The sequence below is a fragment of the Cololabis saira genome, chromosome 1 (genome assembly GCF_033807715.1).
Source record: "Cololabis saira isolate AMF1-May2022 chromosome 1, fColSai1.1, whole genome shotgun sequence".
Classification (NCBI taxonomy): domain Eukaryota; kingdom Metazoa; phylum Chordata; class Actinopteri; order Beloniformes; family Belonidae; genus Cololabis; species Cololabis saira.
In genome coordinates, this window is record NC_084587.1 from 30,434,929 (window position 1) to 30,462,516 (window position 27,588).

Here is a 27,588-nt window from a genome sequence, read left to right on the forward strand (position 1 = left end):
CATAAGAGAGACATGGAGAGAGGAAGGCGACGGTGCATAGGGGGTGATGTGGAAAGGGAAAAGGCAGAGGTGGAGAGACAGAGAGGAGGAAGAGGGGTGAGAGGGAGTTCAGTCATGGGCTGCACTACATCATCTGAGGTTTGGCAGGTAGTCGGGTAGATCATGCTAAAGGAGAGGGGAAAGGAAAGGAAAGACAGTACAGAGTTGTGGGATACGGGATGGATAACAGAAAGCCAGGCCCAAGAAGAAAAGAAATATACATGTGAGTCAGACAGTAATGTAGAGAAATTCATGAAGGATGAAAATCTGGAGTAGAAACCTGTGATAATGACTGAGCGAAGGGAAGAAAAAAGAAGGTGGTGAGGTTCATATCATGATGATGCCACAAGGCACAACCTACATTTCAAATGTTACGCACAATAACTTGGCTCTGAGTCTTAACTGCGGGTCAGGTCTAATGTAAACAGAACTAACACAGGTTTTAAGAGGTTTGTAGATCTCACAACCTAAGTACAGCCCACCAGGGAAGTTTATTTATTATGGATACGGCTGATGATACGCACACACATACAAACCCAGGGATTTTTTTTTTGGGGGGGGGGGGGGGGGGGGGGATTGTTGACATCCACTGCTAACCCAGGAAGCAAGAACACACGGAAGCACACATCGAGCACTGGAAACAAAACCACCAACGAAACACAAAACACGAGCAGCGATCGACCCAAATCTCGAGATCGGAACACGGTCTGAGCTAATGTGTATGTGTGCGTGAGTGAGTGTGTGTGTATATGTGTGTGTAAAAACCAAACAAAGCTCCACCGGAAGTGTATCTATAGTGGGGGAGGGGGGGGAGCAACCCCGCCACCCGCGAGACCAGGGGCCGACGAGGAAGAACCCGGAACCCAGGCCACCAGCAACCCCACAGAGGGGAGAAGTAGGAGGGAGGCAACCCACCGCCAGCGAGAGCCCGCCACCCCCCCCGGCGGCGGCCGAGGGGGCCCCACGACAAGGGAAGAAGCAGCCAGGGATCCCGCGGTGGCGGACCGCGGCCCAGGCAATCCCCGGCCACCCGGTCCGGGTCGGACACGTGGCCAGGAGGCCCTCCCCTCCCAGGCCAACGACCCCCACCCGGCGAGGGGCCAGCCTGCCCAGAGAGACAGAGCCGCCCCGGCCGCCAACGCGGGCAGGTGCACCCGCCCCCACGAAAGTGGCCCTCCAGGACCAGAGGGGTGCCCCGCCCCGGAGGCAGCGGGGGGGACCGGAGACGGACCCGGAGAGAGGGAACCCCCCAACAGGGCGACAACGGAGGGCCCCAGACCCAGGCATCCCATTCATTCATCCATTCATCTATCCGATATCTATAATAATAATAATAACCATCTTTGTATAACATAATATTAATAAATTATTCAATTTTGTTGTCCTACCAATGGAGGCCCAAATCCTCCATGGCAGGACCTTTCCATACCGCATTCTCACCGACAAAGACGCACATTCACGCACCATTTCCCCCTCCCCAGGGGGGTCCAGTACCGCCAGAAGGCACCCCAGGCTGCGCAGCGTGCCCCGCGACCCACCTATCCCAGGCCGGCGAGGGAACGCAGGTTATGTGGGCCCCCCTCCCGACCCTGGTTTTGAGTGCATGTGATAAATGCCATAAAAACAGGGAGGGAGAGGTCAGGGTATCAAGTTGACAATGACCCCCCCCTCCAGAACTACGTGTCCTTGTTAAATGTATTTATTAAGTGTTGAATGTGCAGTGTCTACAGTGTTGTTAAAACCGTGAGGCGGGGAGTGCCGGGCCACGCGGGACAATGCCCCCCACGCCCCGGACCCCCCGCCCCTTCGCCTATGTGAGTATGAATCGTGTAGGGGGGGAAGGAGGGGGAGCAGAGGCCGAAGCCAGGAGGCAGGACCAGCAAAGCCGGCCCCGGAAGGACGCCCACGCTCCCCCACCGGCCATCACCTTTATCAGCGAGCTATCAGAGCCTCGGATGCCATAAACCGCCGTATGTCCGGAACCATAAACAATGGTCCATTGTTTGAACAACTGGCCACAAAAATGACAAACTGGGGCTTTGCAAGAAGCAAAACCCAGCAACACTCATCCTGGTGTTCATCCATCCTCATTTTGAAAATGACACCTGTGTGACGGCGTATAAATCTTGCTGATGTTAACGCCTCTCGACTCACCTTCTCTCCCCTCGACTTCCTTCAGGCCAGAGGTAACAAATAACACGCCTTGTGTTTACATTACCAACGCACGTTAAACACGCCTTCATCATCCAGCGATATTAGCGGGATCCAATCTAAAAAAACGCCTAACATCAGTGACATTGAACTACAGGATGATCCAATGAGGTATCCTGCCAGGTAAAGGCACATTCTACGTGTGGTGAAAACAGCTATTCATCATTCATTGTATCAAAGAAATACAAAACCTGTTTCTAAGTTTTTAAAATTATTCCAGTTTTGACAAGTCCTTTAAAAAAAAAAAATCTACACATGAAAGTACAGGTTTTGGTCTTAATCTGTGTCAGATTCTCATGAACGTGACTGCAGCTGGGAGGTATTTTATGTCACCAGTACTAGTATGTTTACATGGAGAACAACAATACTAAGACATTAACCTGAATAAGAACGCAAAAAGGAACAAACAAACAAGCAGATCTCAACACTCACATTCAAACAGCAATTTTCAACATACATCATTTACCCGAAAAGGATTTACGCACTTTGCACTGCAAGAGTAATTAACCCATTCTCCCCACAGAGGGCCACTTTTGATTTAATTACGTACACCGCTGTATGTATATTTATGTGTATGGAGGAGTTCACAGCTGAATTAATTTCACAGCCGAACCAGATAAGCCATGTCTTTTGGTTTTTAAAAATGACTGTGGCACGTAACACATACCAAACCACGGCACAGCAAGAAGGGAACTGTAAACCACACTTGCACATAAATAAACATAGCAGTGGAGGGGCACAGGGGAGTAAAAATCAAACACACAGAAAATAAATTTAGCGAGGGAAGAACAAGGGAGTCTGAGCTTGTTTATTTTTTTGTAGAGGAGAGGAGTGTGGGGCCAGAATAAAGCTCACATAGAGCAACCAGTCTACAACGGTGAAACAGAAGAATGCAAATTACGTTTTTAAAATAAAAAAAAAAGCAGCAGAGTGAAAGAAAAAAAAACGATTGCGCTAATACACAGCAAACCAAGCAGTGGAAAAAGAGGAAAACCCTGAGCCGGCAGGGACAAAAGGGAAGTGAAGCTTACCCAGGTGTGGGGGTGCCTTCCTCCAGGGTGGAGGCCGTGTTAGTGCCGTTTGTGAGAGTGCCCTGGGACGGCATCACCAGTGACAGCGTGACACTAGTTTTACTGGTGCTCTGACTGTTGGAGTACGGCACTGACACGGGGTAGATTCGACCACCTTTCAACCAAAGAATAAAAAAAAAAGTAAACAAATTTTCACCAAGTTAAAGGCTGCTGCTAAGTTGTTCTGACATTGTGCATGTTTAGTATACAATAAGATCTTTGGGAACACTGCTTTTTTAGCTCCGACTGGCATTTTTGGCTCAACTTCTGAAAGTCTGTGTTTTCTTTTTCTAAACCGACACAACAAACTGATGACAAGAACCAAGCAGTGATGAAAGAGCCCCTTGCTGTGTCCCCTCATGCTATCTGGGACTGTGCAGAAAAAAAAATAGACTTTATCCTACGGCCAAATGGGACATACCATCTAGTCTGTACAGGACAACTCTAACACAGATGAGGGCGGTATCAACGCATGTGATTAAATAAAAAACGGAATACCTTGTTGATGATGAAATGCTTGTATGAAGCCAGTTCAGTGTCAAATGTCTATCTTAATTTAAGCATTTTTTTTTTGGCATGTTTTAATGTGTTTAGACGACTAAAAATAATGCATTTTTAATTTAAACTAACAATTCAGCACTTGCAAGTTGCAATTACAATACTTTTACCAATAGCATACTTTTAGGTGAATGTTTTTGACTATTTGAAATAAAAGCTTAAGAATTCTACTTTTCTTTAGCGACTTGTTTGGTATGCTGACATACTTGGAATTTTTAGACTTGTTTTTAATTGTGATCAAAAGTAAAAACAAATTTGTTGAACATGCATGAAAATATGTAATCTCTGCTGAGAGATTATGAGATGCTATCAAAAAAAGATTCAGAACCACAAGCTTAAAGCCTTTAAACAGTGGCTCTTCTGTTCCTGTTTGCAATTCTAACAATAATATCATCCACAACAAAATTCAAATTCTTATATATAAAAGTTTAAAATAAGGAGCACTGTAGTGATGCAACCATAGCATTACTACAGTGTCTTTTCCCCAAACTAATTTCCTACCCTGTGTTGGTGTCAGCGCTGAATCAGCCAGCGGGTAATTTAATGTGCGGATGAGAAGGGTCATGTCTTCGTGCCGAGAACAGTAGGTCGCCCTCTGACGACCGGACACGTAGACGTCGTGGTGAAGCCTCTTGACCCGATCCACCACGGACTGAGAAACCGCCTCCAGACTGGTGTGCTGGGCCATTTCTGCTGCTACCATGGCAACGATTTCCTGTGTAGGACAGCACAGGCCACGGGGGGTCCGAGTAAGAAAGATCAATGCTACATGTGAAGAAATAAAGGATATCTATATCATTAAAAATGATGAAATGTTAAAGGACAGAAGGGGAATAAGATGCCAATCACAAAACAGAATAACACAAGAAGAGTGTCCATTTGAAGAGGCCAAGAAATCTTGACTTCAAAGGGTAAAGAAAAGCCGTGATAAAACAAACAGACTGTTAGGAATAGTGTCAACATTTATCAGCTAACCTGATTGACCTGTTCGGGGCCGTGGGCGGACTCGAGGGCATTTATTAGACCCTCAGACATCAGCAACAAGAAGCCTGTCACGCCGTCCACGGAGTGGCTGCCGTGGATCTCCGGCTCTGCGATGATCGGCTTCGTCTTGGCCGCGCTAAGTGGAAGAACACAGGATGGGAAAAATAGATCAGAGGTGAAAAGTAAAAACAAAAGGGGACAAAAGAGAGGAATACAAAATAAATAAATAAATCCAGACCCTGAAAAAAAAAAACCCTGACGATCAAATAAAAGGAATGAGAGTTAAGAGGTGAAGAATGTCTGGAAAAGGCGTCGAGTGATTACATTAAAGGAGACAGAAGAATGACATGAGGTGAAAAGGTATTAAACTGCAGTTGACACAGTGGTAATAAACGTAGCTAATCACAGATACAAAGAGTAACTTCCACTTCCATGAATTGTATTCAATATCCTGCACTCCCTTAGATGGAACCCCATCCTATAAAGATTGTATTGCCTAGGATGATTAAAAGAGAAGAAAGAGGGATCCTGATTTGCTTTGCCTAAACAGTGGACAAGAACAAGATATGAAAAGGATGAGAAAAGAGGAATGCTAATTAAAGAAATGAAAGAGGCTAAGATGTGTTAAGAAGCCAGCTGGAACAGTCTACATGGCAAGACTTCAGTTCAATAATACTTTTATTAAACCGTGGAGGGCCATAATATGGCAGCAGTAGCCTTATAAAGTTACTAGAAAGAATCAAGGTGTGAGCAGGAATGACCGACTGCACTTGTCTGTAGTGTGGCAAAGCTAAAGAAACTGTTGTTTAATCAGCTGGGGACAGGGCGTGCAGTGTTCACTGGGATTACAGCAGATTTTTGTGGATTTTATGAGGACTGGGAATAAAATGGACACTGTTTTAAAGTACTGGAGGTCTACAGATATCTGTGTTTACCTCAACTAATGACTGCACTAGAGATGTAACTGAGGCCATCTACAAAAAGGGGTCAATCAAGATGACACCTTTTATTGGTTAAAGAGTTTTTAAAGAGTATTTTTAGTCAGAGGTTTCACTGCTATACAGACCTGTACACATGATCAGTCCTGCCTACAGCTCCTATAACAAAATCAAACTATTCCTTAAATTAACTATATTACTGACTGAATTATAACTTTTCACTACAGAAATATAACTTCCCTTTTTGGGGATTAATAATCTCTAATTGAACTAAAATGAATAGTCCACATTAGGGATGGGCGGTATGGACTAAAAAATGTATCACGATAATTTCTGGCATTGATCCCGATAACGATAAAAATGATGATAAAAAAATACCAATTCAACTCCATCTTTTTAACTATAAATCTATCTCGCTCTCAGATCCGCCATGTTTGTTACACAAAAACGTCATCCATCCTTCCTTCCTTCCTTCCTTCCTTCCTTCCTTCCTTCCTTCCTTCCTTCCTTCCTTCCTTCCTTCCTTCCTTCCTTCCTTCCTTCCTTCCTTCCTTCCTTCCTTCCTTCCTTCCTTCCTTCCTTCCTTCCTTCCTTCCTTCCTTCCTTCCTTCCTTCCTTCCTTCCTTCCTTCCTTCCTTCCTTCCTTCCTTCCTTCCTTCCTTCCTTCCTTCCTTCCTTCCTTCCTTCCTTCCTTCCTTCCTTCCTTCCTTCCTTCCTTCCTTCCTTCCTTCCTTCCTTCCTTCCTTCCTTCCTTCCTTCCTTCCTTCCTTCCTTCCTTCCTTCCTTCCTTCCTTCCTTCCTTCCTTCCTTCCTTCCTTCCTTCCTTCCTTCCTTCCTTCCTTCCTTCACGTACGTTGTGCGTGGATTTAATGCAGAACCATAAATCATCTTTACACAAAAACATCATCAACGGGAATTTATCGTTTTTACCGCGAGATGACAAATTCTTATCGTGGGGAATTTTTTTGACGGTTTATCGTGAACGGTAAAATATCGCCCATTCCTAGTTCACATTAAAGATGGGGTGTGATTGTTTCAACAGCAGTCTTCGGGCTAAGCCTGAAAGGTGATGTACAATCTCGGGCTGTCACAACCTGAACCTGCAACCTTTTCCTGGTTCAGTGTCCACGGCTTCTCCTTCTTCTTCTGACTACTGGAGACTGACAAGCAGAAAGGGGAAGGCAGAGAAAGCTTCAGTGTTTCCTTATGTTGAGGGAGATGATGAGGCTCAATTAAGATCCATAACTGAGGTGCAAGATGAGACTGAAGGTGTAGCAGTGAGGGTGCTGGTCTAGTGAGGGTGCTGGTCTAGTGAGGGTGTGAGGTCTGTGTGGTTGGTGCTTAGTCCTGAGTTGAACCCACTGAAAAGCAAGTTCAGATGTTTGGGTCTGTCCAGGCTTCATCCCTGACCACCCTCATGATGAGAAAGCACCTCGCTGTCATGATGCGGATGGGGTTGTCCACACAAAAATAATACGTCTGTCACGGATTGAGCCATGCTTCTGATATCACCTCCATGTGGTTCACAGAGTAAAACCTCTTCTGCAGCCTCAAAGCAGCGTTACAGCCTTTGTTTGAGGTTACAGACTGAGATGCACTGCATGAAGACAATTATTAGCAGGCAGTTATTTTTGTCTCTGTACCACTAAAAATACACAATGATGCAAAGCCAAAAAGTAAAGCTACTTTAAAACTTCAAACTGCTGGCATCTACTTTTTTCACATTCCTGTTTACCAACTGGTGGTGATTCAAGACAATTGCTGTGGCTGCCAAAGAAACTTTCCCAGCATATAACTCCCTGAATCACTAAACTTGGGAGCTGGTTGTTTAGTGTTGGATCAAACAAACAAAATATAATTAGTACCATTCATTATTTTTGCTTTGTTTTGTGTTGTTTTTTGTTTCTAAGCTAAATTATCTTTTGACCAAGATATATTTAGAGGATGTCATTGCTGACTACAAATCTTTTTGGATTTTCAAACCAAATCATTTCTAATTTTCACACCAGTGAAACCCATGCCAACAAAGAAAGTAAGAAAAAAACAGGATAAGATTAAAAAAAAAAGTAAGACATTTACATTTAAATTCATTGATTCAACCTGGCAACTTAAAACTTTTTGGGTCTTTTATAACATCTGTTTGTCAAAACATTTGATTACAAAACCACCAATTAGAAGAACAAACAAAGAGCTACAGAAACCATGAAAATGACTATAGGGGTACACGGTCCCTTGTCCTGTAAAATATTGTGTACATACTGTAGACTTCACCTGAGCAGCTCAATTTCATTGTAGTTAAATTTGACTGGGTAGTCTCCAAGTCTCCTGGTGCTGCTCTGTCCAGCTATCTGCCCCGCTTGTCTTACTCGAGCTGAATCCACACCTACAGCACAGGGGAGACATTGGACACTCAGAGGAGCAGAAGATGAGGACACCCAGGAGAAGATCTCTAGGAGATCAAAATGCTGGGCAGAGATGTTGTAAGTGAAAATAAAGAGCAATAACCAGATGTATGACATAGGGAACATATTCTATCATGTGTGTTAACCTTTCACACTGAAATACTTATCTATGTAAACATTCTCTGGGAACATGATGCTTGGAGAAGTGACCAGCACACAATGCTTAGAAAGCTATAAAGCAGACTTATAAATATCCTCTGTTTCTGAACCTGCAGTGGGAGTTTTGCATTTAAAAGACAAATCTTGGTTCATACGGTTCTCTTCATTTCAGCCTGCTGCCACAAAGGAGGAGAATTATGTCTTTGGTTTGGGTGTTTAAAGGTGAATGAAATCGTGGGGAGAGCTCATTTTAGATCTGGTTAATGGAATAACTGTTGTTTCTTTTTATTTGTTCAGATTGACCTGCACAGCAGAAAAATAATGTGACCAACAAAGTAGAAAATGAGCGAAAGAACAAAACAAACAGAGAGAGTACCGTATTTAACGGGGAGGGGGGGCGGGTACGTAATGTCCACTTTGTCCCTTTGAAAATACATAAAGGAACCTCTGAATATCGACGTGGATTTTTTGTCAAACAAAAAGTTCTCATTACTGGACCATTAGCTGTCCTCCACAGATGATTGGCTCTAAATGTGTTTGCGTGGCCATTAATCTTAACTGACACCTTTATGTGGGGTACTGCATAACCCACACAAAACAGAAAAATTGTAAAAGTAAGGTGCATCTGCTGCTGCTCTAATACCAAGATAAGCAAATATTACTTCTTTTTTTATTTTGTCAAATCATCCACCAACCCACCCACCAGCACCCAAAAAAGAAAAATCTGGATATTTCCACTATGTACTATCTTTATGTATGTGGGATACTAAATGTCACAGCGATTGTCATTTGTCCAGATTTAAAGAGAAACGTTTGTGCCTCCTGAGCTGATGGAGAGTGTTTGTGTATCTGACAGCTTTTATATTGAAGTTATGGCAAGTGCTATTTGTAGCTTCACTTAACTTGTAAAGGTATTCTCTTTATCAGGTTCTGGAGTAAACTGTCCAAGGACTTTATCGAGTTAGATGTCTACAGTCTCTTTACTTAAGCATTTAGTACTGGTTTGGATCACTCGGAACGATGAATGAGGTAGTTAAAAAAAAAAAAAAAGCTATGAAAATAGAAATAACATGAGATAGGCTGATAAATCGTATTGCTGCCTAGCCATATATTAACCCATATAGATTGATTTCTAAATAATTTCTACACAAAATAAATCAGTACAGTGTTCAGAACAAAATGACTGAACACTTTTTAAGAAGACTGTCCCATTCAAGGGTTTGCAATGATGTGAAGAAGGATTTTATTCTATTTAGGTTTAAGGGATAGAGGTCTCTATATGTTCTGGTTTTGTCTTAAAGAGACAGGAAATAAATATGGATGCAATCAAAACTTAGTGTGCAGTTGACTTCTGCATAACACGGCATGTTTTCACGTTTTTTTTCATCAAAGCTGTACATTGTAGCAAAACAATAAAAGAGCAAACAAAGAACCACAAAACTAGATCAGCCTTCAGCAACTTCACTACCAGCAGCCACCTTCACCAAACAGACCTTGCAGATCAATCAAACGCTTTCTCATGTCTAATCTGCTGCTACGGCAACAAGAGACAACTTGTTTTCCACTTCATCTAGCCTCAGCGGAACCCTGTCGTCTTTGTGTCCACAACACAGCCGGGCTACCGCTTAATGCTACCGATGACCAGCCTGGTGCGTTTTCATTCTCTCTGAGTGCACAAAATACGTGCGTGGCACACACAGAGCCTCCAAGAAGGAGGTCAGTTCATCACTCATGGTTTTTTAGCTTTCTTTCAGTGTTTTAATGATGCCAAAGTAAATGTTTGCAGGGATTTTCTACAGTATAAAAGCAGAACCTTTGGATATAGAATGCATTTAATTTCCATTTCGGTCATTAAACAAGAAAGCTGTGTATATGTGTCCACCTCACCCAGTGCAGCCAATCTCTGCAGTTCGTCATCGTTGTCAGTACTATGTGGTCGACCAATCTGAAGAACTTGGTTCTGGCCATCGCTGCTAGATTTGCAAAGCAGCACTCGGTTGGTACCTAGAGTAATAAACAAACAGGTGTAATATTAGCAACAGCGTCTTTTTCATTGAAGGCCTTCTAAAAGGTTAGAGTAAAAAACAAAACAAAAAAAAACACCACAGGGTTAATTACCATTAAATACGTTTGAAGGTCCAGCTATGGTGAAAAGCACACTGACAGTTTACAAGGAAACCTATTAGAAGTTTTAGTTGCTCATGTGAAAAAAGATGATGATATTAAAAACAGATTTTCATGCTTTGTCTCATGTAAATAATAAAAAACAGAATGTTATTTACAGGTAAACCTCACTTTCATAAATAAGCACGAAAAAAAAGCATGAAACATACACTTAAAGCAAATCCATGCTCCACATAGGGCTGGACGATGTGGCTTAAATGTATATCACAATTATTTTTTTCATTTTGAAACATTCAAAATAAGCTTATTCCTAAATAATTTGATAAATTAAAAATGCTTAAGTAAGTACAAAGAAAGGAAAAGTGCTGCATAACATGTATATAAAAAACAAACATGAGGCTGTGTGTGAAAAATTCCTCTGAGCAGGGAAGTCGTGTCTGGGTCGTCCGGCGTGAGTGCAGCCACCTGTTTTTGCTGCTCGCGACTGTGCTGGTTTTTCAGGTAAAGGCTGGCTTTTAATGTCATGGCGCCTCATCTTCAAACTCTCCAAATATTTGATAGAGTGGGAATGTTTCAAGTGGTGGAACACATTAGTTGTGTTTCCGCCGTCTGTCGGCACCACCTCACGGCACATTTTGCATCACACTAAAACTCGTCATTTTAGTCCTGCATCTTTTATGACTGTTTTGTGACCTGTTATACTGTTTTGTCTGGTTTGGCGTCGTTATTGGAGGCTTGATCGATCACATCAGTTTTCCTATGGTTCCCTTTCTGCTGACAGCAACGCAATGTATCCTGATGAACATCAGTAATAAATGCTGTAAATAATGTATACTGAAATGTCAGATATGCTTTTAAAAGTCCTTTCACTGTTATTGAAACTGCTCTTATTACATTATGGATCATGACTGAATCATTTCCCAGACCTAACTCCACAAATGAATCTACTTAGATCATGAGGTGCGTTTAAAAAAGATAAAAATCAATTATATGTTGATGAAGCCAAACAAAAGCTGGACCAATCAATGATTAATTAACTTTTACAATTACACCTCTGGGCCAGTGAGCAGGAGCTTGATGTGCTTCCAGACCAACCCTGCCATAGCTTTATCATCTGAAAATGCCCAAAGCTGTGCATGCTACTCAGCTAATGATCCGATGAGGACGTTCAATCCGACACTTGACTTTGTGTTCATCTGAATCAGTTTAAAACTGCTACTTGAGCCCTTAAACATATGCCCATGTGGCTGAAAACCAAAAAAAAAAAAGAAAAAAAAACTAAAAAGAAAAAAATCAAGGTTGCTGTGCCCCCACGGCTGATAAACTTCGTGTTCTTCAATTAATTCCAAACACAAATCAAAAATATCCATCCACAAAAAAAGTGAAACTGATTTAATGAACATAGTTATTCTTGGTTTTGGACTTTTGAACTTTATGTGCATGATAAAAAAAAGATGATATCCTCTTCTTTTGCTATTTCAGAGTTCAGTTTAAGAGTGGGGCTTGTACACAAGTTCTGCACTGCCTTTCAATTTGAGCTCCTCTCCTTACACACAGGCTTCTTGGGCAAGCCTGCCAAACTTCTGCTCTTGAATTTTTGTTTTTCTCTCAGATTTCTGTGAAACAACCCTAACAAAAATCCTAGCCAGCAAATTTCCAGATATGACATTATTACTGGCTTGCTGTGGGTTCCTAACAGCTTCCAGATGACTCCTGGTTGACTGGGATCAGCAGTTCCCATCCTGACGTGCATTATCCATATCATACATAATTGTAAATCATCCAAGTTGCATGTAGAGATTAAATGTGCTTTATAATTTATGGATTTCAAAAAAATCTATTTATTTGAAAAAAAATAATTCTGTATTAGACAAAGACCTTGAATCACAAATTACATAGAGCTGTAAGTTAAAATGACTTTTCTGATCAACACTCAATACACTGAATCCTTACGACTGTAAATATCTGCATATTTAAGCAAATATTTGACAAATCTTTACAAAATAACGCAAAAGGATTTCCTTAACTCCTTCAGGTTAGACTTCAGAGTTTATGAGCATGGCTAATTCATGTCTGTGAATCCTGGCTTGTGAAATTAACTGGCTATCAAGCAGCCAAATAAAAAAAACAATTCAGCCAAGTAGCACTTTAGGTATGTCCAACTGATTGTCAGTATCAAGTTTTGCAAGTATGAATGTAAATCAAATTGTGATTTAGGGCTGGGCGATATGGCCTTTTATTATTATCTCGGTATTTTTAGGCCATGTCACGATACACAACAATATATCTAGATATTTTGCCTTGAATTAACACTTTGAACCCTATAATCACACCAGTATGATGATTCTATATGTCTACATTAAAACATTCTTGTTCATACTGCATTAATATATGCTCATTTTAAACTTTCATGCAAAAGGGGGGAAATCACAACTAAGTCAGATTAACCTAAACTGTATTTATTAAACAGTTACTAAGCAGTGAGTGGCACAAGCATAAAAATTGTAATTTCAAAACAGAAGCAGTGCACGTTGCATCTCTCTGACTCCTCGTCTGAATAACATCTGCTAAGAACATGTTCTGGTCCCGGTTTTACCCGGGATGAGCTGCTCTCGAGCAGGAGGGCCTTTAGAGCACCTTTAATTGTAGGTGTAGGGACTGCAATGTTTCATCCTCTCCTCCTTTACTTTGCATCACTTTTACTTATAGAAATATGACGTCATATAATCTTGTTTGACTTTGTTTCGATGATAGTGATTGATTTCATGTGGCCACATTTAAGCAACACTAGGTGACGTTTCTCAGCGTTGGAAGAGAAAGGCTCGGCGGAGCGCTGCATGCGCACACCTGTCGCACTGAGCAGCTCCTCGGCTCTCCGGAGAGCCGTGCGCATCGTGCGAGGAGAAGCCCCCCCCCCCCGTCTTTACCAAACCGTCCCAGTTTGCTTTGAAAAGAGTCTGTCGCGCGAGTCTGTCGCGCGTAGCAACCGCGCGGATGAGCTCACGGAGCAAACAGGCCGAGTTTGGGAAAGTTAAAGTTAAGTTAAAGTTAAAGTGGGTGGAAGTGACCGGCGGTCCCGGACAGCAGCGACACCTGCAGCTGGTCTGGGGCGTACGGCGATACACGCACGACAGTATGTGACTGACGTATGTAACTAGCTGCGCTTGTTTTATGTCTCTGAGAAGGAGAGACGAGACGAGAGAGTGAGAAAAGCCTGTAATTTAATGCCCGCGGCTAAAAGCAAATGCGTGACAACGTATACTCGAATATTCACAATAGAGTCATTTTGTACATCGCACAGAGTAGAAGCCGAGATACGTCGAATATACTCGATATATCGCCCAGCCCTAATGTGATTAACACATAATTTTAAAACACCCCCAGGATCAAAGGACTAATGTCTCAGCAGGACCTTGAATCCATGTGTTTATCTTCAGTCAAACCGATTACTGCAACAGTGTCTTCACAGGGTAGGGTAAAAATAAATCAGACAGTTACAGCTGATCAAGAATGCTGCTGGCCGAGTTTTCACCAGAACTAATGGCACTTTTCCACTAGTACCTACATTGCTCTACTCATCTCAGCTTGGCTCGACTCAACTCGGCCTAGTTTCTTTTCCATAACAATTCAGCACCTAGAGCAGAAGTAGGAGGTTGGAGCGAAGCTGCTGTGACGTATATCTAAACAAAGAAGACAACAACACTAAAGATGTACATTAGAAGATTGAGTAGATGATACATGTGCTGCTGGGTCTGTGGCTCGTGTTCGATATCAAGTTAAAAAAATGAGAGTGAGAGAAGCTTCAAGCGGCAGCGCTTTTTAACTTTTTTTTTTAGTTTGTCTCGGCGCTGCTGACAAGTCTGTTGGTAGCAGCGAGCAGCTATAAAGTGACAGAGCTCCTGTTAGATCTTGTCGTTCCCTATTGCCCGTCTAGATCTCTTTTTAATTCTCTCCTCAGCCACCAGGTTTATGAACATCTGCACCTCAGAGTTGGATCATGAAACAGACTTATGCTGCCATTGCCTGTATAAAATGAACAAGAAGCCGCGGTCAGAATCGCTCTTTCGCTGATGTCACATCCTGACTCAGACGTCTGACTCCAACCCCCCTGACCAATCGGTGGCCTGTAGTGTGAAGACCTCAGATACAGCCTGACTCAGCCGCTTAGAACCTTGGCAGAATAGTTACAGAAAAAGCATCTACTCAGCACATTAGACCCCTAGTGGGAAAGAACCAAATCGAGGCGAGTCGGGCTGAGTAGGTACTAGAGGAATAGTGCCATAAGAAAGTGGATCACATCACTCTGGTTCTGAGGTCCTTATGATGGCTCCCTGTATTTCAGAGATTGGAGTTTAAAATACTTCCGTTAGTTTATAAATCACTGAATGGTTTGGGACCAAAATAGAAAAAAATAAAACATCCGGACCTCTCAGGTCTACTCCGTGTCCCCAGAATCTGAAGGACACCTGGAGTAGCAGCATTCAGCTTCTACGCTCCACACATCTGGAACAAACCTCCAGAAAACTGCAGGAATGCGAGACCCTCAGTTCCTTTAAATCAGGGTTAAAAACACATATTTACAGCTGCCTTTGACTGAATTGTTTAAACCCTTCTGAATTTAGATTTAACAAAAATGTTATTTCAGTATTAAACTGTAACTCTAGCTCAGGGGTCGGCAAGTAAGTTTGGCCTCGGGCCAAATTTTTTCGGAGCAACTGAATGGTGGGCCAGAACATCACATCAATCAGGCGAAGCATGTTTTTTTTCTACTAAACAAAACTTTTTTCCCCTTATCTATAGGCTACTAGTATTATTATACTATTATATCTTGTACAAAAAAGTTATTTAAGAAAGTCATTAGTTTAAATAAAGTAACTTGAATTTGCTACAGACTGTTATTAGTGTGTTATTACTGCTTTAGCGCTACTCTGTGGCTGCGTTATGAAACCGCTTATAAGTAACTTGGTGATAATATTATTTTCTGCCAAGCTACTAACAAATGCAGTCCTTCTTTAAAATACATAGAACGACATTAAACACATGAAAAACCCATGATATGAACAGTAGCACAGGGGACAGTACGTGCACACGGAGCAGCAGCTCTCCGTGTCTCCTGAAGCGAGTGAGAGGATATGCAAATGAGGCGGATTTTCCAACGTATTTTTAGACATATAATGGACGTTTTACCATTTCAAAGACCAACAGCAAAACTCAAGGTAAGTTATCAGTTGTATTTTTCACAGTTGAAACCACAACAAATACGTCTTACCATTTCAACAGCTTCAGGAGTTTTGCGGGAGTCTGTGCCTACGTCACTCCTGAATATTTGTGTGCACCTCTAATTAAGGCCCCCCTATGCTACAGGTGACAGGGAACTATACAGAATTGTGTGCGTCCGGAATCATGAAGATTCTACTTTTATTTTATCTTTTCTAAATAAAGGCTTTGAATTCTCTATGAAATTGTCGCTTTTGTGATAGTAAATAATATATATATATTTTTTTTTAAATCAGATTTTCAATGTCATCTGGCGGGCCAGATATTATTGGAGACGGGCCAATTTTGGCCCGCGGGCCGCCAGTTGCCGACCACTGCTCTAGCTTAAGTCTGCCACTGCACTGTAACTCATTATTAAAAAAATACTTGTTCTGTTTACTGTTAAACCTTCTGCTCCGTTTGTCGAGCACAATCTGTGAGACTTTTCAAGAGGATTCAAGAGGAAAAGCAAGTATATAGTCTGAGTAGTTTATTTCCACATCTTTGGAGAGAGAGAGAGCCTGCACTTTCTGATAAGAGCATCATTATTGCACTGGTACTTTTGAGTTTCAAAACTTAATCATATTTTAACTAGTGGTTTTATCTATTGTTCTTATTTCTTTCTTTTCTCTTTAAATGTTAAATCATGCTTTTTATTTCTACTATATGATATTTTAATGTCTCTGTAAACCAGGCTGTCACCGCTTTTGAGGACTCCCGCACAGAGAACCTGAAGGAGAAACGCCGCAGGAGGAAGAACCTGGAAACCTCAGCAGCTGTACCTGACGTGACCTTTGACTGCAGCCGCTGCGGCCGGACCTGTCTGTCCCGCATCGGGCTTGTCAGCCACGAGCGTGCCTGCAGTCGACGTGGAAAACCCCCTTCATAAAATCTTTGTTCGCGAAGCCAAGCCAAGAGCAAGCACTTTGAATCTACTTGTTGTTAAATTGTGCTATAAAATAAACTTGCCTTGCCTTACAACATGTCCAACATGAAGATACAGTATGTGCTGAATGTCTTCACATAGAATATAATTTTTAGGGGATGTTTTTTTTTTCTTTTTTAAATCAATTCTTTGAATTTTTTTATGGAAAGATTGATAGGTAGATGAATAGAGTCTATGAAAAAAAAATCTCACATGATTTGACAATCATTTCTGTTCATCCAGTATTTATTTCCCTGTGGCTAATAACGCACATGCTAACAGCCGCTAAAAGCATTTGATTACATCATACCAGCATCCCCACAACTGGAAAAACACAAACACGTGTGTTTAATTTGTGGTGTTGTGGATATGGGAGTAGGCACATTGTGGCATGCACCATTCATTTTTAAAGTAAATATGCTACTGAAGTAATGAATTTTAAAGTCCTGATGTGTTTTGTGCCAAAAGAAAACCTGATGATAAAAGTTTTAGGCTGTGCTTGACTCTTTATGGTCTGTATTTCAATACTTCAAGACATCTCTCCCTATTACCTTCAAAAATAGAAGAAGAAAAAAAACACCAAATCCTAATGCGTGTCAAGTCTGACATCTGCTGGTGTAAAGCAGATGGTGACATCACCGTCCGCTGTTCAAGGGCGTTTTGGTGGCTCACATTGCGGTCGACTGCTTTTGTTGCTTTATAGCGGTTCTGTGCTTCAATCAAATAATGACTTGTGCATGAAAAATATCACTGTAAAGATCAGAAATTAGGCATCAAGCAACCACAAGTTAGCGCCAACACATGTACATACCAACGTTAGCGACGTAGAGCTTGTTGTTGAGAATCAGCACCACCACAGCTGTGGCACCTCCTGACACCTCCTGCTCCAGCTCCTTCAGGCGCTCCTGCACCTTCTGAGTCTGAGGAGAGAGCTGGTGGAAAGACACACATTGACCAGCCCGTGACCACGGTGAGATATGTTTACATGCATGTGTAGCAGGGAAACATAATGACAGGTTGAACTAGTGACTGACACAAGGTCATTAGTGAGTGAGTGTGGGGCAGCTGAAAAGCAGAGAGAACTAAAACAGTTTTACTCCCTGAAACACGCTGATGACACCAATTAAACATAAGAAGCTCGCTCTCTCACGATTAAAAATGAACTCACACTAATGCCAAATCTGCAGTTGCTATGGAAACCAAGCTCTGTTCTAAAGGTTCTGCTTCATATGTCTTTATGCTTTGCACTATGTGTGTGTATGTGTGTACCTCGCTGTGTGGCATGAGGTAGTTGGACAAGTGAGCTTTCTCAGCTAGAGCATCATCGATCATTTCAAAGTAGCTCTTCTCCACCACATCGAAGGCCTGCAACAGCGAGTACATACTTATTAAAATCAGTGGCTTTGTAACACACAGCTTATCCCCTTTATCAAAGCCAAGGACATGTAAAAATGATAAGTCTAGTCAGAGGTTGGGAGAGTTTCTCTTTTTTTGAAGCAACAAAATAAAACTCGCAAATTAGAATTCTGCAATGTGTTAACTTGTTTGGACCTTTTTTCAAGAGACACATGTAAAAAAGGAAACAATTGTCAGTGTTACACACAAAAGAAAGTTGGTGGACAGGCAAAAAAGACTAGTAATTCTGCTTTGGTTGAATGTTCAATCAGTAGATTAATAGATTAATGGCAATGCATCATTTGAAAGACTGAGACCCTCCCTATTTGTTCACAATCGTTAGTTGAGATTAATCACTCAATAAAGACAGAGTGGTGTCCTATTTCTGTCTATTGACACTGTTTTACCTCAAATAAAAACTGTGAGTTAGTAAGAAGCCGGGCCTCTTCCAATGCCAGCTCAGAACATAAACTTTGAATGCCCGTTCCACCTCCACAGCTTCTCAACAGAGCAACACCACCTTGAATGACTAGTGTGAAATGGGCCTGTGTTTAGGTCGGACGATAATTCAGCATGTAGATGAGCATGTTTGATTTTCTTTCTTTTAAAAATAATTACAAGCATTAGGGCTGGGCGATTATGACCTCATGTTAGGGCTGTGCGATTAATCGATTTTAAATCTAAATCGGATTTATTAATCACAATCGATGTTAAAAAAGGAAAATCCGAAAATCGATTTTCCTTTTTTGCAGCTGGCTGCATTACAGACAGAGCCCGTCTAGTCATCTTTGTTTGGTCAAGAAAATTGTAAATGTTGTCACTTTACAAAACTCAAGGAGGATTTACAGTATCTTTCAATTGCACTTCATTCCCAATAGGAAAATTTGTTTGCAATTTTTCTTTAAAAATAAAAATAAAATATTTGAAACTATTTATTCCATTGTCTTTTGTAGTTTTACCAAAAAAATCAAAATCGAAAATTGCATTTTCAGAGAAAAAAAAAATCGGGATTTTATTTTTGTCCAAAATCGCCCAGCCCTACCTCATGTCAACATCACGATTAATTGAACATTTTTCCTCAGTTACGATCAATCAACGATTATTTTGCATGTGCATCCCCCAAAACAAAAAAAATAAATACATCACCACTTCTATTACTTACTAATAAGGTAAATTGTTTTAAATCTTGTAATATTGAATGGTAGCAAGTATTTTAAATCTATTCCTTTATCTTTCTAAAAATAATATCTGAAATAAAGCCAATGAAAAATTGAAAATAACTTTTCAAATGTCACATTTTAGTTTTAAAGTATCATGCTCTTAAACAGTACAAAATAAATAACTTATCTCTTGTAAATGAATGTTTCAAACATTACCCTGTACAAAACATAAATATCTCACAGCTCTTGTAAACAAAATTAAATTTCAATAGTGACATAACCAAAATAATTGACATGACCATGATTAGATCAGTCTTAGGTTCTAAATGTCGGTTAATTGCCCAGCCCTAACAAGCATATCTCTTATTCAATCATAAATATAAATAAAAGTCTTGAATACAAATTTTCTGACACAAACACACAAGCAGGTGTACAAACACAGACCTGCGTGAGGGTTCTGCGAACGTCGTTGTCCGTGTGACTGGAGTTTATCTGTCCAAGGAGGAGCTCAGCGGTGAGGCGCTGGGCAGCAAAGCTCGCCACTTTGCTGCCATCGTAACCGTTGAATACCCCATACAAGAAGCAGCCATCCTCGCCTCTTATTAGAAGAAAAAAAGAGACACAATAAAACAATGGCCACTTACTTTCAGGAAGCAAAGACAATTAAAGACAAAAAAAAAAGGTGGATGATAAAATGTCAGTATTTTCTCTGCAAACTGGGAGCAAAGTTATACAATGGAGCATGAAGAGATATATAACTTAGGATAAACTGATTTGTCATGTTTAAGAATAACTATACAGCTCAGAAGATGGCAACACCACAACAAAACAAGCTGCATGTTTTTTAAGTACTTTAAAAGTAAATCTTTGGACTGATAAAACACTTGCTATAGCATTTGATAATAATGACTGCTCTCAGACAGACGTTTTGCTCAGAGTTCGAAGCCGAAACTGTGGCAGGTATGAAACATCTCTTCTAAAACCTCAATTGTCTGATGAAAAGAAAACTATAATTCTGTTTCATTCCTTCCAGACTGCCAGTGGCAGTAAACAGAGTGGATATGTCTCCTCGCGCTCCGCGCAGGTCGAGATTTAATAACAACAGTGTCACGTGAGTGACGTGTAGGCTACCTGTGCGTCTATAAATACCGCCCGGTAGACTACATCCGGCCTCTTGAATCTTCTCGCTGTTAACCTGACGTACATCGCTGGTTAATCGCTCCGTAGATCCGTGTTTCGGATCTATATTTTCTGCAGGTTCGGGGAGGTAAGCTCAACTCTGGTTGGTGGGTTTGACAGCCTGCCTGTGACTCTTGGTCGGAGCGCACGTTGTGCCCTCTAAGGCTGTGGCTGTCAAGCCATCTTACCTCTCCCTTTCTCCATCGGGAGGATCCGAGCGCCCGTGTGTCGGGCTGGCTCGCTCCCCAGCCACACAAACGGTCTTGAATTGTTTGTGCTGAGCTGATTCCTCCACATGCTAGATGTCCCAGCCGCGTTCAGTGGTCCGCCCACTGCTCTCGTCTGTTGGTTCCTAGCCTGGCTTGGTGAGTATTTTTTACTTAAGCTTTAAAAAAAAAATAAATATATATATATATATATATAAATTTTAAAAATATATATATATTAAAAAAAAAAAAAAAAAAAAAAAAGCTAGTCCAGAGGTTCCGGACGCGTTCTGTGGCGGCCACAGTTCTCGCTTGGATTGCCTGGCTCCACACTGAATTGTTTGGATTAAGAACAGTGGTGTGAGGAGTCTGTTAGATGTTCTGATCGAGTCTCGGTTCTCGCCCAGATTTCCTAACTTGACCCTTTTTATTTTTTGGAGGAAGCGATGATGGCTTGTACATCATGTGGCACTCTACTGTTGGTAGAGGATGGCCATGAATTGTGCCCCCAGTGTCTGGGGGTGGGGCACCTGAGGGAGGCCCTGTCTGACCCCTGCATCAACTGCAGCATTTTGCCGCTCTCGGTGAGAGAGGACCGGCTGCGTCAGGTGGAAGGCCTCCTCTTTAGGAGCGACCTCCCACCCTCTGGGCCCGCTCATGTCAGTGCAGGTTCCCGCAAAAAGCACCGGGACAAGCGCAGAGCGGGGCCCCATGACGAGCGCAGTGGCCCTACGCAGAAGAAGGCGAAGGATGCTCCCTCACGCAGTGAGATGGAGGATTTACGGGCTGAACTGGAGCAGCTTAAGGCCTTAGTGAGGGAGCGGGCTCTGCCCTCCCCACCTCTGGCGGTCCCCTGGGAGTCAGATTGTGGAGACGATGCTATGTCTACCAGGGCTTCAAACTCCATGTTTCAAGGCCGTGACAGTGTGTTTAGCTCTGGCGAGTATCCCTCCCCTGAGCTGCCGTGTCTGGTGGTTGACCCAGCTAGCATACAGGCAGAGGCTGGCTCGGAGACATCCCTCAGGAGCTCTGGGAGCACTGAGCTGGGAGAGGGCCCCTGCCCTTTGCAGGCAACACTACGTGCGGCCCTGGCTAAGGTCGGGCTGGATGATGCGCCCGCTGCCCAACCGGCGAGCAACCCATTCTTTCGCCGGACTCCTGTAGCCCCGCCCTTTGATGTCCCGCCCTCGCCTGCTTTTTTGCAGGAGCTGCGGCGCTGCTGGGCAGATCCAAAGGCGTTTGCCTACCATGGCAAGGATGCGAGGACTTTGGCATCCATGCGCCAGGCGGAGCAACATGGCCTGGTTCACATGCCTCCCGTGGACCCATGTATCGCCTCACTGGTCCTTTCACCAGATGAGGCGCTCAAAGATAAGGCCCGCTGTCCTAGGCCTCAGTGCCGGGTAACGGATAGCCTTCTCTCGACGGCTTATGATGCGGCAGGCCGCATGGCTCGCATTGGGAACTCCCTCTCCGTGCTCCTCCTCGCCCAGTCCCAGATGTTGCAATCGGAGCATGAGGGCGGGGAGTTGGGTGACACTAACGACGCTGCGCTCCAAGCCTTCGGGCTGATGACCAGAGAGCTTGGCCGCCTGATGTCCACCCTGGTGGTGACGCGGCGTCAGGTGTGGCTGGCGCAGGCACCCATGTCTGATGATTGCAGGCAGACGCTACGGAAGCTTCCGGTAGTGCCGGGCCAGTTGTTTGGGCCAGAGGCAGAACAGGCGTTGGAGCGCAGGAAGCAGTCGGGTCAGGCATCAGAGGCCTGGGGTCGTCGGAGTGCGAGCATGGGACCCCCAGCTCAGCACTCCAGGAGACGGGGCGCACAAGACCTGCGCCGCTCACATCCCCCGAGCCCCCCTCCGCAGCCCTGGCAGCACAGCCGGGTTGCTGGGGGTGGTGGGCGTCAGCCCAGGGGCGCACACCCTCCACCTCGCCGGTCTCAGCGGGTGCAGGGGCAACACCAGCGTCCCCCCAAACCCCCAAATAATCCTCGAGGCCCTCTATGAGGGCCTCGGGCCGGCGGTGGGCAGGTTTTCACATCAGCACCTGGCCTATTGGGCAGCCCATTCTCCAGATGTATGGGTTTTGAGAACACTGTCCCAGGGCTACAGGTTGCAGTTCCGCCGCCGGCCCCCACCACCCTCCGGGGTCAGGGAAACCTCGGTCAGAGACCGCGGGAGGGCCCTGTGTTTGTCACAGGAGATAGCCAAACTCTTGGACAAAAAGGCCATCACAAGAGTTCACTCACATACACAGAGCAGTGGGTTTTACTCAACATACTTCCTCATTCCGAAGAAAGACACTTCTCTTCGGCCTGTGCTGGACCTTCGGGGTCTGAACCAGTACCTGAAGGTCCTCCCATTTCGGATGCTGCGAACACGCGACGTCCTTCAATCTGTCACTCCAGGGGAGTGGTTCACCTCCATAGACCTCAAGGACGCCTACTTTCACGTCCCAATACACCCAGACCACAGACGGTTTCTCAGTTTTGCCTTTCAAGGCCACGCCTACCAGTTCACCGTCCTGCCTTTCGGCCTGTCCCTGGCTCCTCGCATCTTCACCAGATGCATGAGGGCGGCCTTGACATCGCTATGCCTGTCGGGAGTAAAGATTCTCCCATATCTGGACGACTGGCTTATATGCGCCCCCTCGCTCCAGGAGGCGGAGCTGATGACATCCAGGGTCCTCACACATATCGAGGCTCTGGGCATGTCGGTAAATTGGGAGAAGAGCTTGTTGCGTCCTACGCAGCAGACCACCTTCATCGGCCTGTCCCTCGATTCCGTGTCAATGCAGGCACGCCTTACTGCAGAGCGGGCACAGCGGATTCAGGACCTGCTACGGTCCTTCCGCCTCGGGATGAGGTTGCCCGTCCACGCATGGCTCCGACTGCTGGGGATGCTGTCGGCGGCCTCGGCTGTGACACCTCTGGGGCTGCTGCACCTGCGCCCCCTGCAGATGTGGTTCAACAGCCTCCAGATGGACCCTCGCCTTCACAGGTGGGTCAAGGTCAAGGTTACCCACCAGTGCCTTATTCATCTCCACCGGTGGCGGGACAGCACCTTTCTATTGCACGGTGTTCCTCTCGGCTCAGTCCCTTCGAGGCGAGAGGTGGTGACAACAGATGCCTCACCTCAGGGTTGGGGTGCGGTATGGCAGAAGAGGTCAGTCCAGGGGGTTTGGGGCCCTCTGTGGCGGGGACGGCACATCAATGTCCTAGAACTCCGGACTGTCTACTTGGCGCTGAGGCACTTCTTGCCCTTTCTCAGGGGCAAGCATGTCCTCGTCCGGACAGACAACACTTCGACAGTGTTTCATGTCAACCACCAGGGGGGAACCAGGTCGCTGGACTCCCTGAACGAGGCCCGGAGGTTGTGGATGTGGGCTCATCCTCAATTGGCCTCCTTGAGGGCAATGCACCTCCCTGGCAGAGCCAACGTGGTGGCGGATTCCCTCTCACGCCGGCAGCTGCCCCCGGGGGACTGGCGGTTGCACCCCCAGGTGGTGCGAATGATTTGGGATCGATACGGGGAAGCCCGTGTGGATCTGTTCGCCTCGGAGTGTACGACTCATTGTCCACTGTGGTTCTCCTTGGCAGAGACCAGTGCCCCGCTCGGGATGGACGCTCTCGCCAACACTTGGCCGAGAGGCCTCCTTTATGCGTTCCCTCCGATTCCCCTGGTGATGCCCACGCTTCACAGGGTGAGATTATCGGGTCACAGGGTCCTCCTGGTGGCGCCCAAGTGGCCCTCGAGGATTTGGTTCTCCACGCTCCTCAGCCTGTTGGACGGGGAGCCTTGGCAGCTCCCAGTACGGTCGGACCTCCTGTCCCAGCTGGGCGGGGAGGTATGGCATCCCTCTCCGAGCCTCCTTCAACTCTGGGCCTGGCCGTTGAGAGGGAAGGGTCATTCTTGACGCACCTTGAGCCCTCGGTATGTGAGACCTTGCAGAATGCTAGAGCTCCTTCCACAAGAAGGGTGTATTCGCATTGCTGGGCCGCTTTCTCCTCCTGGTGCAGGGACGGGGGTTTTGACCCGATCTCCTGTCCGTTACAAATTGTACTGCGGTACCTGCAGTATCTGTTTGAGGCGGGCCGGGCGGCCTCGACCTTGAAGGTGCACGTAGCGGCTATTTCTGTCCACCATGGCCACATCGATGGTAGACCAGTTGGTGCGCATTACTGGGTGGCACAGTTTCTGCGGGGTGCCAGGAGACTGCGCCCCCCCAGAGTGCAGCGTGCAGCAGCATGGGACCTGCCGCTGGTCCTGCAGGCCTTGGGCGAGGCACCCTTTGAGCCTATGGCAGGGGGGTCCTTGAGGACGACGTCATGGAAGACCGCCTTTCTGTTGGCTGTTACGTCTGCCAAGCGTGTGAGCGAGCTCCACGCCCTTTCAGTCAGTCCTACGTGCCTTCGGTGGAAGGCAGACAGCTCAGGAGTGACCCTGTGGCCAAATGTCGCTTTCCTGCCAAAGGTGTTACCCCCTGACCATGCCAATCAGGCCATAGAGTTGGCAGCATACCATCCTCCCCCGTTTGAGTCCCGGCTGGAGGAGCGGGCTAATTTGCTGTGCCCAGTCCGGGCGTTGCAGCTCTACCTTCAGGCAACACAGAGCTTTCGACGCTCTGAGCAGTTGTTTGTGTGCTACAGGGGGGCGCACAAGGGCCGTGCCCTGTCGAAGCAACGTCTCTCCCACTGGATTGTTGAAGCAATCAAACAGGCTTATGACGTGGCAGGTAGACCTGCCCCTTCAGGCGTTGTCTGTCATTCCACCAGGGGTGTGGCCACTTCCTGGGCGGCAATGAGAGGGGTACCGTTGTCTGAGATCTGTGCAGCGGCATCCTGGACGGTGCCGTGCACCTTCTCCAGGTTCTATCGCCTTAACGTGGCCTCTGGGTCCACGCTGGCTTCGGCCGTTCTGCCTTTGGCTTCTGCGGCTGACCACTAGGTGGGTGTTGTTCCTCGTGACAGTGCTGGTATGAGTCATCCACTCTGTTTACTGCCACTGGCAGTCTGGAAGGAATGAAACAGAACGTAAGTTACGGATGTAACTATGGTTCTGTGAATTCCTGGATGACTGCCAGTCACACCGGTCACTCCGAACTTCCTGCGAGAAGATTCTGGGAGGCCGGATGTAGTCTACCGGGCGGTATTTATAGACGCACAGGTAGCCTACACGTCACTCACGTGACACTGTTGTTATTAAATCTCGACCTGCGCGGAGCGCGAGGAGACATATCCACTCTGTTTACTGCCACTGGCAGTCATCCAGGAATTCACAGAACCATAGTTACATCCGTAACTTACGATATTGTGTCATAGAAGACAAAATGAACCTGATCAACCCAAAGACTGCTCTCGTTAATTCACGCTTCAGCATTTTTAAACAAAGTTGCTATCAAACCCAAGGATGCATTATGAACCAATAAGCTGAAAAAAATAAGCCATGTCACATATTAAGATAAGCAATGCCGGCAGCTGTGAAGGAATATAATCTGAAATGGTGTTTTTCCTGTGATTAGAAAGGTGTAAAAACAAACTTGATATTTGAAATTAACTTGGCAGAAGAGGTTTTTCCTCTCATGAAGAAATATCACCTTGTCGTTAATTACGTTATTAAAACCACTGAAAACTAACTGCTTATTCTTCCATAACGTGTGATGATATTACAAAATATTTCTTTTTTTTTTCTACAGAATGACATTTCATTATTAGTATGATAACAACCATTGATATAATCTTAAAATTACTATTCTTTATTACTTTTTTTTATAGAAGACAGTGTCATCATCATCTCTACCATTCGCACAACCTTTTTCCTCAAACATGAGTTCCTTAATGAAAAAAATGCACCATCTTGTGATTTGAGGTGCAGATACTGAGCATGTCTAAGCGGTTATCATTTCAGACTTGATGATTTCGGAAACGTCAAGTCCCCCCCCCCCTTTATATCTCTCCCTGGTCTTAGTTAGCGGGGAGTGGTAGTGTAGTGGCTACAGAGGTGGTCTAGGGTCTGGAGGACCCATGTTCAAGCGTGGTCAACCAAGATGAACCACCTTGGGCTGTCTTGGCCCTTGACCCTAAATGCTGTGTTGTTCTCTCAGATGTAAGTCTGAGAGACTAAATGGTAGTAATAGAATAAATAGAATAGTTACTTCAATCTGAGGTGTCCATCCTCAATGGGGTGGCTCTGACTTCCTTTACCATCAGGGCCATACACACAGTTGGGTGCTGTACCTACTCCACACATCTGACACAAGGGCAGGTCATCTGTCCAGCTTTGATGCAGCTGAAAGAATAAAGACAAATTGCTTCATCAGATACTTACCGCACTTTAGAGTATTAAGTAGTGATGGTCAATATGAAACTATAAATCTAAATGAAGGTGAAAACACAAACCACCCTCAAGGTCAATACGAAACTATAAATCTGCTCAAATGTCACTACATTGTAATGGTTTCATTTACTCCAGAAAGGAACATTTATAATAACATGAACTATTTCTATGACATGCCTTTAAAAATAATTTGCTTCCATCCTTTTCCTTAATCAAAAGTGTAATATGTCTGGACATTTTCAGATATCCTGGAGTTTCTATTAATTTCCACAACTAGTAATTAGGTGGTAAGTTATAAAAATTAACTGCTTTCAAATGAATGTGATCTACATGTATTTGCTTTGTGTGCAAAATCAAAGCATTGTGTCAAAGGATTCTCCACATACTATAAATATTATTGTTTTTGAGTACCTTTAATGTTCCATATGTTTATAGTAAGCATTATCTGAAAAACCTTTAGTAAGTTTAGTAGATCAACTGGTATCATTATAACAGCCTATTAGAGAAAGAAAAAAAAACTGATTTATTACATCTTTACTGAACACATCTGTTAAACATTCACAGTACTGGATGTACTGGATGTACTGGTGTTAATAGCTGGTTCTTTGGCAGCAGCTCCATGCAAGCTCCTTCAGTAGCTTTGA

General features: G+C 44.4%; 2 protein-coding genes across 3 annotated transcripts in view; both read right to left on the reverse strand.

The window, feature by feature from the left end:
• LOC133442628 (parvalbumin-7-like) overlaps positions 1–26,990 on the reverse strand; it is a 470,342-nt gene extending 443,352 nt beyond the window's left edge. Inside the window, exon 1 of the mRNA XM_061720624.1 lies at positions 26,986–26,990. The gene's annotated coding sequence lies outside the window, so the exon portion shown is untranslated. The remainder of the gene's footprint in view (positions 1–26,985) is intronic.
• The window catches only part of tab1 (TGF-beta activated kinase 1/MAP3K7 binding protein 1), a 32,370-nt gene that overhangs the window by 673 nt on the left and 4,109 nt on the right, over positions 1–27,588 (reverse strand). For both annotated transcript variants that reach the window (XM_061720600.1, XM_061720594.1), the window contains exons 2-10: positions 26,763–26,896; positions 19,666–19,819; positions 17,936–18,031; positions 17,478–17,598; positions 10,249–10,365; positions 8,072–8,183; positions 4,854–4,998; positions 4,380–4,593; positions 3,282–3,435 (exon numbers count right to left, since the gene is read on the reverse strand). In XM_061720600.1, coding sequence (XP_061576584.1) covers positions 3,282–3,435; positions 4,380–4,593; positions 4,854–4,998; positions 8,072–8,183; positions 10,249–10,365; positions 17,478–17,598; positions 17,936–18,031; positions 19,666–19,819; positions 26,763–26,896 — 1,247 coding nt within the window. The remainder of the gene's footprint in view (positions 1–3,281; positions 3,436–4,379; positions 4,594–4,853; positions 4,999–8,071; positions 8,184–10,248; positions 10,366–17,477; positions 17,599–17,935; positions 18,032–19,665; positions 19,820–26,762; positions 26,897–27,588) is intronic.